This window comes from Amyelois transitella, chromosome 16 (genome assembly GCF_032362555.1).
Source record: "Amyelois transitella isolate CPQ chromosome 16, ilAmyTran1.1, whole genome shotgun sequence".
Classification (NCBI taxonomy): Eukaryota; Metazoa; Arthropoda; class Insecta; order Lepidoptera; family Pyralidae; genus Amyelois; species Amyelois transitella.
Window position 1 is genome coordinate 6,037,296 of NC_083519.1, and position 17,035 is coordinate 6,054,330.

Sequence of the window (17,035 nt, forward strand, 5' to 3'; positions counted from 1 at the left end):
GTTTGACAAAAAGTGCCAACTGCTTGGTGTGTGGTTTTCGGATAGTGATAAGAAAAAAAATTATGCATTATTCCCTTGCATAGTCTAACATTAAGAAAAATATACACTAGGGTCTTTACTCAAATACGACAGTACAGCATGCAACAAAAACAACAGCTGTTGTTTGTTTTGAATTTTTTTGATTGCGTGGTGATTATGTCCTCACGAAAGAGTTTTTATTTTCAAATTCGTACTCTTCTACTGTTTCTGTATCGCCTAAATGTTTAGGGTTATATTATTTTAAGTAATAGAATAACTATTTTTTAATATCTTAAACTTTTTGTCCAATATTTTTTATACTTATTTTCATTTTTTACCAGCGCTCCAGTCCCAAAACCGCGTTGCTGACACGTTGGTTTTTTAAAATCCAGGAATCGTTGCAAAGTTATTTTGCGTTCCCCTAATTCCTAAAAATAATAATTTGTCTGACAATCACAGACGTGGCGCGGTTATATTAATGTTGTGATGCCGTTTATTATGATCGCAATATTGTCGGGGGAACCGACTCCCCTAAGTAAGTACTACAATAGAGACCTTTATCTCTGTATGAGTTATTGATGCTTAGGATTTACAAAAAGGGAGATTTGTGCAGGGCTGTCACTGAATAGAATTTATTTTTCATGTTAAATTTAACTTTATGTAAGTAAATAAAATATATATTTGTTTCAATGTTTTCTCAGGGTGTTAATGTTATATTTTATAATAAAGTAAGACAATTTTGTGAGTAAATTTACTGAAATGAAATACTTATTTTAAAGTAATTTAAGTAGACTTATAAACAATTTTTCCAATTCGGTACACTAAACGTAAGTTAAGGACTTAGTTTTAATTCCGATTCAATTTAGTTACCATATAATTGACATCCCTCTGCAAAATTGCTGTTACAACGTGTATAATATTAGGACGGCAGGGGTTCCGTGCCGGGGGCCAGCCGCAGGGGTTCCGTAGTAATCTGTTGATTTTACGCTCGCCGTCCTGCGTTCGAACCCCACTTTTAATAATAGCCGTACTTTAACACGTCCTCATAACGGAACCAAAATCAATTTAAAACGCTGAACCACTCTAATAAGAAACACTCATTCGTTTCACACATCAATAATTCTCGCTCGGCTTTTTAATTCTGGGAATGTGTTGTTCTTTGATCCAAAATCGGACAAATGTAATTTTTTTTTATTTTACAACTAAAATAAACTAAAAAATTAAAGTCTGGACTTTATTGACGAATTGTAATTCCAAAATTATTGCGTCTGGCTCTCTACTTTTTACAAGAATAACAATATAGAAATAAGCCATGTTAGATGTTGCTTAAAGCTTTTTGTATTACTTATTATTAAGCATTTAATGTTTTCGCAGAAATGATAAAGCCGTCGACCGACTACGAAGTATATTTGTTTAGGGTCTAGCAAACTAGCAACGAGGGTGATTACGAAGGGTTCCCATTGTTTGCCATTGCGGCGGACAGATGGCGGGCCTCCACTGGCTCAATGCTTGAATGCGCTATTTAGCGTACACTGCTGCGCTTCATTGTAATGGATTATTACATTAGCACTTAACACGCTCAGTCGAGCGAGAACCAGAATAACCCTCCGACTTTGTTAAGCTTTTGTAGCGTCGAATGCAAGCGTAGGTAATGGCAAAAAAAATGTATTCACGGTAAAAAAAATTCAACAGTATCATACTTGTTTTTTGTTTTCCGCTGCATGATCCGATCATGTTAAACGCTTAAAGAAATAGATTGAAATATTTTCTTAACTGGAAAATTGAAGTAGATCTTTGTCATTTTATTGAATTCAACAGGTGTCGTTTCAAGGTCGTGTGAGATTTTAGATACCACGTCAGTGATTCTTTTTTTCTTCTTACGTTTGTTCCTGGGGTATTAGATCTACGTGTTCGGGCACAAAGTTTATTTTAAAACTTCGTGTTATTTTCCCGGCGTTCGTCGTGACCGCGCTCAACGCCGTGACCGCGTCTAACGCGTGTTTTCCGCTTTTTCTGACGACGACTAATTGCTTAGGTTTTCTTTTGTTAGTTGCGGAGCCAGACCGTAGTCGGTCCGTGCCGAATCGCACCTACTTATGGCGTGAATTGATTGTTTCGTCTTTGTGTTGCTGTATCGACTCGGAGACGTATTGTTCTGCGCTCCGAGCTATTATTCACGCCCGAGCTGACTTTCACGCTGCCGATTATTGCAACGGTTTCCGTATTTAAGGCCTCTGACTCGAATCGTTTTGTAGTTTGCGATCATAATTAAATGTAGAATATAAACAGTGATAAAGCGTATTATGCGAGCGTGTGTTGGATGAAGAGCAATAAATTTACGGCCGAGTGGTTTTCATGAAGTGTCACGAATGTAGACAATAGGGTTGTGCGGGTGAGAGCGGCGGGTTGTCGATAAAATACTTTGTCGAGGTTTACGAGTGTTGACACCCCTTGTCGCGCCTTGTCGCGCTACGCTCGCCACCCTCCGCTTGTTATGAAATATCAATGACTGGGCTAGACGCTTCGCTGCGCACATAGATAACAGCACTAGTATTTCTATTTATACATATACCTGTCATGTATTTTAAAGGATTAGTTATTTTCCTCGACGTTTATTTATAAAATGATAACAGAGACTTTATTTCATGTGTTAAGCCGATAATAGTACTTATCTGTTAATCAGGATTAAGTTTACATTTTGCGGATAAACTTTGTAATAGAGTATATTTTATTTTGATATTATTGTTAATTACGGATAATTATGTAAATTATTAAACAAAACAACATTCAAAATGAGTGCTGAACTGAATGAACATGTAAAATGTAAATACGAATAAACGGGTATTCAAAACCAATGTTAGCCACAAAATATATTCTCAGATAGACCAGACTACCAAACAAAAGTTAACACAATAATGTATACAATTAATATAATAGGGGGCAAAAATCCCGCGCTATACTTTACCCGTATAATTTAATAATTTCGGGTTTATTGCGATTCCGTCCACGCAACCCTCGCCCTTGATGCGCTCTCAAATTATTCATACGGGGCGGAGGGCTGTTTACCCTTGCGTTAGGGCGCGTTCACACCCGCCGGCCCTGATAAAAACATTGCACGTGCCGGATCCGCTTATCCATCCATGTTTATAATCAAACTGGGGATTTGTGCAATGCCCCTAATCCTGTTTGTTTTATGCCGCGGCACTTACTCTAGCTACGTACAGTTTTTAATTAGCAATCCGACTCCATTTTACTATTCGTGGATGTAAAATTAATTAAGCAGAAGTTATCAATGATTGGTTGGAAATTAAAAATTGTGTTTTTTAATTGATTTTACCGATTGATGATTGCTTGTTTTAGTACCGCCATTTCCCAGAAGGTATTTATTTATATTTTTTTCGCCATTGTACGTATAGAGCTAATTACTAATAGTGAAGGGAAACATAAAAGAACATTAATTAGTCTGTTTACCGTGCATGTCTTGCCTATCTATTTAACTAGGACATCATTACTACAGTCAAGCTCTTTAAAATTAATAACTTAATATCGGTTTGCGGGCAAGGAACCGGCTATGTAATCAATATGAGGCATGTTTAGCGAGGCATGCAGCATGTGTTATCAAATTATAGCTGTTGAGTGTTCACATCAACGTGCAGGTAGTCGTTAAGGGTCCCCGCATAATGGCCGGTATCTACATCTACAGTTCTGTGAATTGTCTGAACGCAACAACTCACAATAGCGCCCCTCGCTTTAAAAGCGGAATTATCTCTCCATCTACAGGGTGCGCGGCAGATGGCGCTTGCAATAAAACCACTAAACGCGATATCGCTCGCTCGCTGCCCCTCCGCTTTATTATTTGATCGGGGAGCCAAATTAAAGGATTTGCCGTGCCAACCCTCACCGGCGACCCTCGCCCGACAATCACCTCTGTATTAAGTCTAATTGTGTTTTCAAATTCGGCCCCTATCATGCCAAGGGACGATGTGCACAATGTGAAAAAACAGGAGCCGTGTCGCTTTATTAAATTCGCTGGTTTAACTATACAGTGTGTTCTTGTGAACGCGATCTAATTTGCCTGAGCGTTCCTATGTTCAAACATTAATCAGATATGTTGAACATGAAATTCAATGTTCGTGCGCATTAAGTTATCCCGTGTAATGTGGCCGTGAACACTCGTGACTAATAAACACAGTTTTATTGCCCGCAGCCTTTTTAAACCACGCTATGTAACAACGTAATAAAGTGTATACCAGTCACTCGACATCATGTGCTATCGCCTATCTCACTGATACGCATTAATCTTCCTCCTTAACTCATGTTTTGATACATCATTGGATTTCACTTCGAATTACGATTGATGGAGTATTTATTTTATCTAATACTTAAATTGTTGTAGCATGTCACGTTCACGTCGCATTCGAACTTCTTTCAATGTTTAATAACTTTCTGTTTTATCTTTGTTGAGTGGCCACTTGAATACTAAATTAAATATTTTCTTAAATTACCTATTCATAATATATTTGCGGTAACATCAAATGCGTTGATAGTGCGGCAAAGCAGTACTATAATTTAAAAGAGTCTAGACTCATTAAACATGTATGTAGTTACGAAGCGAGTTTCATCCCAAGCAGCTGCGCCACTATAAGTGAACAGCCTGTAAACAGTTGACAGGGGTAGCTCCCTGCAAGTAAATTCTCTATTTCAGCTCGTTTACGTCGCCCCTAGCCTGCTACGAACCGACGACGCACCGAAACTAATTACATCGCATACGGAGCTAGACAGGCCGTCTTAATTGCACTGATTGAGACACGGATATTGAATTGATTCCGAAACAATTTGCTTTCATGCCATCGGCGTCGAGTGGAATACCGCCGACCGTCCGCCGTGAAGCGGCTCTCATGAATAATGGACGTCTTGTCCGCTCCTTGACTCTTCATTTAAAACAGACGATTTCTATTCGGCTCGTAAACTACACGCCTATGACTCATTCATTTTCCATTCACAGTAATAGGCCGTAAAACTGCTGCCCCGAACAACGCAGGAATATTAAGGAGCGGTGTATTTGGTTCAATCATTAAAACAAATTAAATAACTGGGCTAAATTTACATGAAAAGGACCTTTGTTTGTATCGGTTTAGGTGTGTGGAGTAGATAGTATATCATTAAATCTCGCTAACATTATAACGGAACGGTAACAGTTGTACGGCGGCGGGTAGTCTGTACAAATACAGTGAAACAATGCAAACAGGGCGAAGGGGTAAAGTACAAATACGGAGGGTGGCGGACCCTCGCAGCTATTGACGGTGAAACCCTCGCAATCTGACAGTTGCTCCGCAATACACTTTGCCAACCATTCAAGTGCATTTTATGATTTTTTAAGTCTACTTTAAATTGTCTATGTTCACACACACATATATTAGGGGAGTAGTTTTAATACCGAAATGGAATTTTGAATAATGTGCCTACTACGTAAGTAATGCATTGTGATTTCAGTACAGTGTTGCACATTGCTTTGAAATATCAAATAAACTAAAATACTTTTGCTATTTAACAATAACAGTTATAAGTGTAAAGCATTTTATCAGGCTATAAAATTTATCGTGAATGTTTACAGTTGTTCATGTTTAAGACAAAACATTGACATACAAACTAACTAAGTTTATCAGTAGAGAGTCAGAAAGTCAGAGTTCAGTCTCAAAAATAAATCAATGTCTATGAATATATTCTTGGTCGATAAAATATCCATTTTTGGACGTGATGCAAATCGTAAACACAAAGCAATAAGGCGATGTAATTAAAAATTTATTTAGGTACGCCATTGTTTTAAAAATATTAATATCATAAGTGTACCTATGTATACAAAAACAAAATATAAAAATTGATGCTGTGTACCTATTAAATTTTAATAATAGAAAAATATATTTAAAGTAAATATAAATATATATAAAATATATTTAAAGAGTCGCGTTTTAAATAGCGAACTGCAACTATATTTGATCCCCTGCACGTGACGTCTGAGGCAGCCGTGTGTGAACCCGACGGGGACCCGCCATTATACTCTCAGATATTAAACATTCGAGGGGTTGCAAATTGGAGTTTAGGGAGATATCAAAAGAAATCTAACGAAATGACAGACAACAATGAAATTATATTCCATTTATTATCGTCTTTGTCAATCTCAACTTTTGTGTTTTTCTCTATGCTCGGGTAATTTGATTTATTGTACGGCAAAGCGTGTAACTGGAGAGTTGTTAGAGAATTGTTGATCTTTTGAGCGATACTAGATCCTTCAAATTTAAAGTTAAATCATCATATCCTCAGCCTCTCGCGATGTAATGAAATAGGAAATTAGCTTAACTGCGAAGAAAAGTAGAGTTCATTACTCCGCAACTCAAGTTATGTTTTATTTTTGATAAAAGAACATTGAAAACCCAACTTTTCAATTAGAATGAGCCGATTTCTATTGTCGTTAAAACTTTATCCTGGCAACATAAGTTCGTGTTCCGGTTGGCATTTAGCACAACGCGTGGCGTTACTTCGCCACAATATGTCGCGTGTGGCGCCACACGTGTTATTTCAACAGAACCCAATATAGAACGCCACACGCTAGCTAGCGGTATTCGCTAATGACTAATTCAACGCGCCAGCAAATCGCTGTGAATGTCGGAATGTAACAACTGACGTAAGATCGTATCACACTTTATACGCCCACTTGTCCAATTAGTTTACATTTACGGGATTGTATTGAATAATGAAAGTGTAATTAAGAGTTATATAAACATGATAATTTGATAACATTACGCGAACGTCGTTCTGAGATGGGTGTATGGATTGGCCATAATTAAATTTCAAGGTTCTTAGGTAATTTTGCTGGTTTTAAAGGCCAGAGTTAATTCGATGTAAAATGAATTCAGAAAGTGTAGGTTACAGCTGTCGTGTAGCGAGGATACTGGGAGTGTAAGGTCGGGGGGCAGCGGCGGCTGCGGCCGCGGTCCGCCGCAGCCGCAGCGCTGCGGTCGCGCGGTCGACGGACCGCACCGCGCACCTCTCGCTCCCTTCTCGCTTCCAATAAATTCAACACGGATTATTTTCACGAAATTTAATAAATTTTGATATAGGTAACGTGGCGAGTTATTATAGAGATGGTCCATAATTATGAAAGTTATTTATAATTTTATTAGTTCAATCACCGGTTTTATTGCTTTATCTTTATATTAACTACCTTTTTGACCCTACATATAGACTGGTGGATAAGGTATGTAATTGACTGGAAGTTATTTCGTCATAGCATAAGTTCGCCGTTATGTTACCTTTTCGTTTCACCAAATGATTTATTATATAATCAAGATATTACAAACAACAAAATATGGCAAAATGTTGCAATTTGCAATCGTATCGTCACTCGTAGTCCCAGCACTAAGCAAGCAAACTTCGTAAACACGCTGTGCAAACAGCCTGTCCGTGAGTGTACAGTAGCTTTCATAGAGTACCTAGACACGACAGATTTCAAATCATCAAGAAGATATTTTTTTCTACTGCTGGACAAAAGCTTCTTTTTATTTTTTCCATTGATCTCTATCGAAGGGATCCAAAAGGTATAATTTTTATCTTCGACTACGTGTCGTAACACTGTCGTGTCACGTGTCGTGGCTTAACAGGTTACAAGTAATTTGATGTTGTAAATACTTATAACATCACGTTATTTAATGATGTTTCTTGCGGTTCCTCACTATTCGCACCCAAAAAATTTAGCTAACAGTAGGTATGTGAGCTTACATTAGTTATTGTTGCCAGAAAGATTCTTAAGTGTGTATTTGAATTTGTATTCTTTTCCCTTGTCAGATTATATCAATATTTTCTTAAAAACATTAACGACCATGCATTGAGTCCATATTCTTGTATATTTTAATGCTTCGATGAGAGAGGGCTGCGCATACACATACCTATTGATATTGCATGTTTTTACAACTAACGCACCGATTAAGCCTCTAAATAGTTTGGTTTGCTCTTGCATTTAACATTTAGAGTGATTGCCTGTTTTCCCTAGTTTTTGTTCCTTTTAATATTACGTTCCGAGAAAACGAATAAAAGCAATTTACAATGATTTGACTTTAAAGCATTCAATTTTATTACATGTAACGGTCCTAGCGCATAAAATGAATATGACGATTAGTGAGTCCCTCTTAAACCTCGATTGTAAGTCGTAAAGTTTACGAGTGCTCGCTCACGATTCGATAAATTGCTTTCGTAGCTGGTAGCTATCGATTGTCTTCGATCAAAGTAAATTCGTTACGTCGATTCAGGAGCCTAGATAAAACAAGCCGGCAGTCGACAACGCTGCGCGATATAGCACAGTAATAAAGGTGCAGAAGGATATCAGACTACTGGGTTATAGCCATACCAAACTCGATAAACTTTAACGTTTACCAGCCAACACGGCGATTATGGTTAGTACTTATGTAGGTAAGGTAACGTTTAAATGTTTTGCAGCAAGAATGTCTTTTTAATTTATATAGTTACGAATGTGTGCCTATTATAGAACATATAAATCGTACGATTCCTTATAGGTATTCTTCTTGGGCAAAAAACTTAGTACTTTAAATAAAGCTTCGGCTCACTGCCATCTATCTTCAAAACAAACAATCACATTCTGTATAAACTATAGTGTTTGTTCTACAGTCTCAATATTTTGTGCCTGCGCCGACGAGATAGTAAACAGAGCCCTACAAACGGTCTCCGTAAATAAGCACGGCCCTCGGAACTGGGCGCACAGCACATACAGTACAATACAGTTTGCAGTCACGTGCAAACCTACCGAACCAACAACTTCACTATATATATCTGTAAATTCCCGCAGTAATGCTGTTGCAATCGTTCCTTATGGCATATTTATTTGGAAACTTATCGCATGTTGTTATTTAATTATACGTCCGATGTAAATCATTGCGGCGGCAGTTCAATAAAATCGGACTGCACTTAATGCTTTCATTTCGCTTTATTTATACGACATGGTTTATATCTACGAATTATATCGGCTTTTATCGTCAGTTTTATTGATCGTACAAAATATCTACCATTATCATTGAAAAGACTCGGGATTTTATGTTATCATTCCAATCAATTTCGGAACTAAATCCGTGATAAAACTATTGATTAAAAATCGTAATTCTTACAAGATTAGGCATTGATAGAATAATATTTTAAGATTAGGTTCTCCTATCTGGTTTTAGTGATGTTATTCTACATAATTAGTTGATACGAAACGCGATAATACTCGTATGTCGATAGCATGTCGATAATTGTAGTTTCGAAAATTAAAATGAAATGCGCGCGTCGGACTGCGAATAATTCGATATGAACACGATTAACAAAAAGAACGGCCTTGTGTTACGGAAATTTGTAGAATTTGTGTGAACGGAACTGCATGCATTACGATTGTTTACGTGCTCTAATTGGGGCGCCGTAATACATGTAAATAGACTCGACAGTTCTGTTGTTAGCGTATGCCATTGTTCGTGTGGTACAAGACGAAGCGAGACAAGGCGCGAGGCGCCGGAAACGCGCAGTCATTACCGAGGCTGCTCGTTAATCTCGGCAAAAAAACTCTCCGCAAGCAACGCCATGATTGATTCATCTAAGGTGAATTGGAGACCGCTGCGAAACTGTATGTACTGTCTACAAATTGATCAGATCATACTTTGTAAAATAATGTTATTATCGCTTATTGTTTAGTTTCGTTCTGGCCGGAAAACAGTGGAATTTAGTGCTGCTTGAGTATGTACCTATACTATATACTCTTATTTTTAATTCTGGTGTAACTTAAACAATTTTCTAAATATATCTTTTCACATGTTCGTATCCTGTATAAATACTGACTAAGTTCTTTTCGGGTGTTGAGTAATCAACACGCTTATAAGCTCTTGTAAAAAGTGCCGAGTCAAAAAGGCTTCACGCTTTAGCGAGAGGCAAGATACACAAAGGGCAATAAACGTTTGGCCTGGACCTAAACAAACAAGGGTAGCTAGGAAGCTGGCTTTGTTTGGCGAGAAACATTCGAGTCAACACGGGCCTTGCCTCGCCGCCCTATTATGGCACCATGTGTCTACCACTCGCCCTCTCCTTATACGAGTATGTCAAATATAATCTGTCAATCTGACGTAATCCCGAGTCGACTCAATTTACGGCTTCGTCGATTTTCATCAAAGTAATTTAGCGGTAAAGCACGACATTCCCTCAGATTTATATTGGTTTACTGTTCCAGTTGTTTTAACGAATATCTATTGTTTAATCTATTTCTTTAATAAATATTGATATAAGTTTGTTACTTTTTTATCTTTAAAAATAGAAATTGATTATCATTTAAAGCTAGAAAGGGACGGCAATCGCAGGAATCTAATCAAGTGAAAGAAGCCAAAGCGAAAGCTGATACATATCTTTATTAAAACCAGTGTTCGCGATACCTGACGAGTATTGCCATTAGTCATTATTGGACACTCGAGACAAGTCATTATAAACTACATCATCAGGAGCACTCGGACCTCGAGGGTTATTTCACGAGTGAAGGCTTGTTTTTATACGGCCATTATCCAGTTCGTAATTACAGGTAATGTTTCACATAGCATAAATTGTTAACATAAAGTTAACAGCAATATCGTTGGTTTATGACACACGATAAATTATACATTCAATTTTGTCAGTAGCAGTTATAATAAATATGCTAACAGGTAAAATGTTATTGACATTAAAACACAAATTACTAGATTTTGTTTTATCATGTTTACAAATTTCAAAGACTTAGAATACTAGTTGCGAGACTAATGAAAACATTTCACACACGTAATGAAATTAAAAAAACCCGGAGTTTCATAAAATAAAAGCCGACACGCATGTTTATTTATAGCCTCAACAACGAGTTTTACATTGACAGGTGGTGTTTATTCGAGCATGGCAGCCTCTTGATCGCGCAATTACAATCTGATTACGAGGTGACACCGCGCCCGCGCGGCTCCCCTTCTGCACGCCATTCTCGATATCGAGATAACGACGTGTCCCCGCACTACACACCCACTCGACCGCTCTCGAAACGACTTGTTCTTGCCGAGTAATTATATCCATTTGTTTATAATGAATATTAATGACTCGCTCGCAGATACATTTCTGTTTATTATGGTATTGACTCGACCTGCAATTATTTTAAGTAACGTCAATTATACTGTCGTTCAGTTAGCTTTACTGTATGTAATTGAGGCGTACGTGAATATTTGAGTGGTAACATTGGTCCGGTTCACACTCTGCGAGTGGAGTATGTCGTCTCGGCCCATATTGTAATACGTGGCAATTAGAAAGCTAACGAGCTTCGCCAACAGCGCAGTCGCTTTGCATTATCGATGTGCCAGCCACTAATGTTCCACGCAGGCTATGTTTAAACAATTATTGCTCAGCGAATGCGATACGAATCGATGATAATGTTGGCTCTGTCTGCAGCAATAATAGCCCATTTATCGAGTCGGCTGCCATTTCGCCGGAGGAATTATTTATTGCCGCGCCATAAGAGCGACGTCGCTTTCAATACAATAGCAGGCCTTTTCGATTGGAGAACTGTTTTGTTTAATAAAGTGGAAACTTCAACGCTGCGGGTAAGATAAGAACGCGGCATGCATAAATAATTCATAAAAGAGTCGGTCCATTAACGAAGGATCTGAAGTAGATGCGAAACGGGGTCCGTACGCTTTATTCTAGAAAACTGTTCTTAACAAAGTTGTTGAAATGTTCGCGGAGGTGTATGCTAAGCGGTCCTTTGATATTCTGTAATTAATGCATTGCTCTGCTAACTTATGTTAGTGCATACTTTCTGAAGCTCTGATATTTCTTGGTTTAACTCATCTATGAGTTACTGTATTTCTAACCACTTCTTTGTTGTATAAAACGTAGGGTAGAACTTACTTATTCTGTCTAAAAAATAAGTAAATATCTATCTCCATTTCTTTATCGTGTGAGCGAAGGCACATTGGCATCGGTTAGTATTCCGGAGGCTTTCTCGTAATGTCTTTGCCGTGTAGTGGGCTGAGAGGAGACCATAAATTGTGTCGGCGAGTACGTCCCGCGACTGTGACCTGCATGGGTAACCTCGCCTCGTGCAGCCGTAGATCATGCATTATACGGCCAGATGCCGTGCTTGAGTCACACATTAAGAAAGAGAATTTTAATATCATTATTTTTATAATGTTAGTTTGTTTGAATGGAAGAGACTGCCTAGTTTTATGAGAATTTGTAACAGCTTAAAATGTAATACGAATACAATGAAACAAAAGTAAAGGGGTAAAATGATGAAGGAAACCAAAATGAAAAAAAATCCGACCTGCTTACGCATTTGTACAGATATGTGAACAAATGGAGCGTCGCGTCGCCGCGGTAAGATGCAGCTTCAGATTAAAAGCTCCAGCGACTAAACCACGTGAAAATCGGGCAAAAAGAGGAGTCACCCGCGGCATTAGCGGATGAGTGTCGGAGCCATTAGTGCACACCCACCCCCCACCCCCTTAAAGACACCCGTTCACCCCGAAACCCGTCGTTCCTCTTTTATTTCTCGCGCGGGGATGAACTCCTTAATGACAAACCGTACTATATCTTTTGTGGAGAGCTGCAAAAGTACGTATTTTGCGGGCCTTTTGTACGCCCGCTTTTTATTCTGCCGCTCGTTGCTACAGATGTAGGGTGTGCGAGCCTCGAGTCTATTCGAATCGTGCCTCTAACAAGAAATACTGCTCATTCCTTCCCAGGGATTTTACGTTTGAAAATGCTATTAATTTTTTTACTGAATTTTCTCACAAGTTATACTATGTTTTATAGCTAATTCATAAATATTATGAAATTCCTAGTATTTTTGGGCCTACATGTTTTGTCTTTTTGGCAGTAATTTTATAGTCTAAATAGGAGACGCCCGCGGCTCCATTCGCGTAAAAAGAAAAATTACCGTAATTCCTGTTCCCGCAAGAATTTTGGGAAATCCTCTAATGCACCCTTATGCTACATAAGGAACATACATACATGCCAAATTATAAAGTAATAAAGTTTCCATACCCAGTGGTTTTGACTGTGCATTTGCATCGAGTCTTGCTTCTTTTATGTAAGTACCTATTTAGATAGATAAAGTGCACAAAGTTAACATGAAATAGAATAGATAAGTACTTTTTAATTTGTAAAACTTTACAAAATTTATGTAATTTGAATAAAAATTCATACATTTGTTTTCCTACCTAGAAGAGATGTTCTAAAATAACATAAGAATCAAAAATTCGCACTGTTACATTTACATTATAAATTATTATTAAATATTGCTCTTAAAACTATAAATTAAATTTGTTAAATTTACAATAACGCAGCCGACTTGTTTTCGTGAAAAGCGTCACGCGAGTCGGGATATTTCGCACGTTTTGTTAGTGAATTCCCACAATAACCGCCCGGGGCGGGAGGCGGCGAATGAAAATGTAATTTGCGGTAATTCGGGCGCGTCGCAGCCGCTCCGCTCTGCGGCTCGCGGCTTGTTCGCGTCACTGCCCCGCTCCACTCTCCACGTTTTACAACCAACATTATTTACATTCTCATACACATATTTTCGCAGCCATTACACCTCCATCAATTAATCAACGATATACCATTGACAGAAACACAATAACAACTTAACTTTTCATTTTACGGCGCTATAAACACGTCTATTGTGTAATATGAATAAATTATTTATAATAGCGTAACATTGTAATGAATGACTCGTGACATAAATTTCTATTTCCTCCACAGTTCACCTTTCACCTTTGAGATTTGAATATTCATATACCTATGATTATGATGTCTCGTTTAACGGTATATGCAATATGCGAAATGAATTCACCAATGACCTTTTATTCGCTCTATTACATTTAGGAAATTTGCAATTAGCAATGCTTGAATGCTGCCAGTCACGAAGCTTGATGTTTATCGCTGCAGTAGACAAACAGTATGCATAATTTATGTTTGGTTATGGTCAGTTTATCAAGTTAAATGAATGTTAAACATTTCTTGCGGACTGTACTTAATAATAATTTCATTTAATTTAAAAATTTATTCATTGTACATAGCACTTTTAGGTGATTTAAATCCAATAGCAATAAAATTTTAAGAAAATGGTAGCGAATAATAAATAATAAGGAAAAATTATTTTAAAAGAGAAAAGTAGTTTGGCGGTGCAGCAATGCGATATTAGGGACAATTTAGTTGTGGCTTGCGGTCCGGCTTCGTGCCAGCCCGTCCGCATAGCTTCACGCCTGCTGCGTCTACACCTATCACAAAAATAATAAAAATTCAAAGCGTAAACAGAACATGATTTCCCTGATCGTTTAGTTACGTAGGCGCGCGCAGTTATGTAGGCGGCCGCCGATGCTTTACATCGGTAATGGAGCGTACTCGGTGTTCAGACAAAATCCTAATTTACATCTCGTATAAACGAGAAACACTATTCTATCTAATTTGCTATCGCCCACCCAATCGTTTGTCCGTTTCTCGGAATACCCACACTTTTGTCGTTGTAGGTAGGCAAAGGTGGGGTCACCCGTGGCCAGAATATATAAAACCAAATTAACGTCCCCAAATAGACCGTATTTTATATTCTCAGTCAGAGACTCAATTATGTTAATTTGTTCACGATTCACTTCGAATCTGTGAATAAAATTAATGTGCATTTAAACGTAAAATACGAACAAAGCCAATAAATGCGAGCTCGGTAACACTGCGATTTATCATTTCGTTTGACCGCTTGCATTATTGTTTATCGTGTTAATTTTATTTGTTGCTCTCCACCGGCTTATCGCTAATTATATATACGTTATTATTGAATTCAAGTAGCGCACTGGAATGTGGAACAATTTTCGGTTTGTATTTGTTTGTGAAACGGAACGCTGTGTTGCGGTCAGTTATTTCACCGACCGCTGACGATATTGAAAGTTAATGACTATTTTATACAGGGAAATAGATCAGTGAATTTAAATTGCCTCTCGTTTGCGTCACGGCCTATTAGCTTTATGGAGGATTTAGTCATGTTAACGTCGTCTCACTTTACAATATTTAATTGACTCTAGAAATTATATAATGAGATGTTTTCTTTAATAGATTTTTCTTTTTCAGACGGAGATAGCGAAAAGACTAAACGCAATAATAGCTCAAATTCTACCATTCTTATCACAAGAACACCAGCAACAAGTAGCCTCAGCAGTGGAGAGGGCGAAACAAGTCACGATGACGGAATTAAACGCTATTATAGGGGTAAGTTACTTGTTTAAGATTTATCTCATCTCTGCAACATCAAGTGCTTTTTAAAGTAAAATACCTTTCAATACTAGTTCTTAACTCGGTATTTTTTGTTGAAGCGAAATTATTTAATACAGTTTCCGAGTAAGCTACGAGTAATCTGCGCCTAGTAACATTTCACGCGAAGTGATTGAACACGTGTTTGGATTGAACTTACATGTAAAACTCAGCATGTTCCGACGTATGAGGAATGTTGCTCAGTGGGCAGGCGTATGGCTTGACACTAACATAAATATTTAATTGATTACGTTTCTTATTTACTAAAGACAAAGGGCTTATAAAGCCTGCTAACAAACTAATTACTTTGACATTAATAAATTTTGCTATACTTAAGTGTTTTTCGGTAAAAGAGTCACACATTTCAAATGATAAATGACACAACGTAATCTTCTTCATATTGATTCTCCTGGCGCATTTAAAAGGAAGGCGACACAGTCTAAGTAACTGATCAATTCGTGAGACATATGTTACCATGGTCGGTGGCATGTGTCCAAAACTCTGAGTCGAGATGTCTCGTTACAATTCGCTTGTTGCTCTTTAAGACCGCTGTACACGTTGGCTGGGACATTTGACGCGCTAGGTCACCGCGTATTTAGCCTATGTTAGTTGCTGGCGCATCTCTCTTTTTATCGGTCTTACTGGCTCAATGACTTGCAATGAAACAGCATATCTCGCGTCTCTAAATTCGCTACGAATTCGCTTCTATTACTGCGCTTTTTAGGGTTACTTAACAAAAATTAGAATTGGATAACCAGTATGTATTTTGATATGAAATTCAATATGGATTATTTTTATGTGAGAAGGTAAATTAATTTATTTTGGAATCCGAAAACGCTGACCAGTTCCTGACCCAATGTGTACAGCGACCATTAAAGGATGGGAATGGACAGGCCGTAACATTACAGCTACGATTCGACATCAAACGAATTTGTATAACAATTTATGACGCGTTTGCTGCTGGTATTTATTTATTTGCAGCTGGGTATTTTGTTCAACTTAATGATGTCAATGGTTTCAAGTGTTTTTTTTTTGTTTGAAGGAAGGATTATAAAAATGTTTTTCATTTAAAAAGAAATTAATAAACTTGTATAAATACTTAGGTACTTGTTTAAAAAAAAAATCCACAACATCAAATTTTTAAATTTTAAATTATTTTTGCAATCTTAATTTTACATAATTACGCATGTTTCATTATTATTGTAGAGAGTAGCAATTTATTTTAAAAAATGTTAAACATACACGATACCTATTATCATTGAATGTTAAATATTTCAAACATAGTTCTTATGTTTCAAACAAGTAATACGTGTTAAGTAAGTAAATTGTGTGAAAGCCCGGTTTTCAACAGGTCGAAAGTTCGACGCTCGTTAATTAAACGATCTAAGCCGAAACGCTGGCGGCGGTCCAACCGGCCGGAATTGATAAAATTGTTACTTCAAACTACAAACGTAGAGAAAACAGCTTGTTTTATTTATTGGATGGCCTCCACACGAATTAGCGTGTTTTATGTTGGCTGCAGCCATTTGTCATCGGCGTGGGCGACGCGTGTTAAATCGTACCAAACATAATTACCTACTGCACTATTAGTGCTCACTTCGATCAAATTATGTATAGTACAGATAGTTTGAGATTAAAATCTGTTTTTCATAGCAACTAATATATACATTAGAAGTGTAAA

The 17,035-nt window shown here is 37.5% G+C and overlaps 1 protein-coding gene across 3 annotated transcripts in view; it reads left to right on the plus strand.

The window, feature by feature from the left end:
- LOC106129687 (protein groucho) overlaps window positions 1-17,035 on the plus strand; it is a 64,360-nt gene that overhangs the window by 9,119 nt on the left and 38,206 nt on the right. For 2 of the 3 annotated variants that reach the window (XM_013328326.2, XM_060948411.1), the window contains exon 5: window positions 15,175-15,312. In XM_013328326.2, coding sequence (XP_013183780.1) covers window positions 15,175-15,312 — 138 coding nt within the window. Of the gene's footprint in view, window positions 1-10,410; window positions 10,622-10,945; window positions 11,120-15,174; window positions 15,313-17,035 lie in introns of those variants that run through there. The other variant, XM_013328327.2, reaches the window with a different exon arrangement.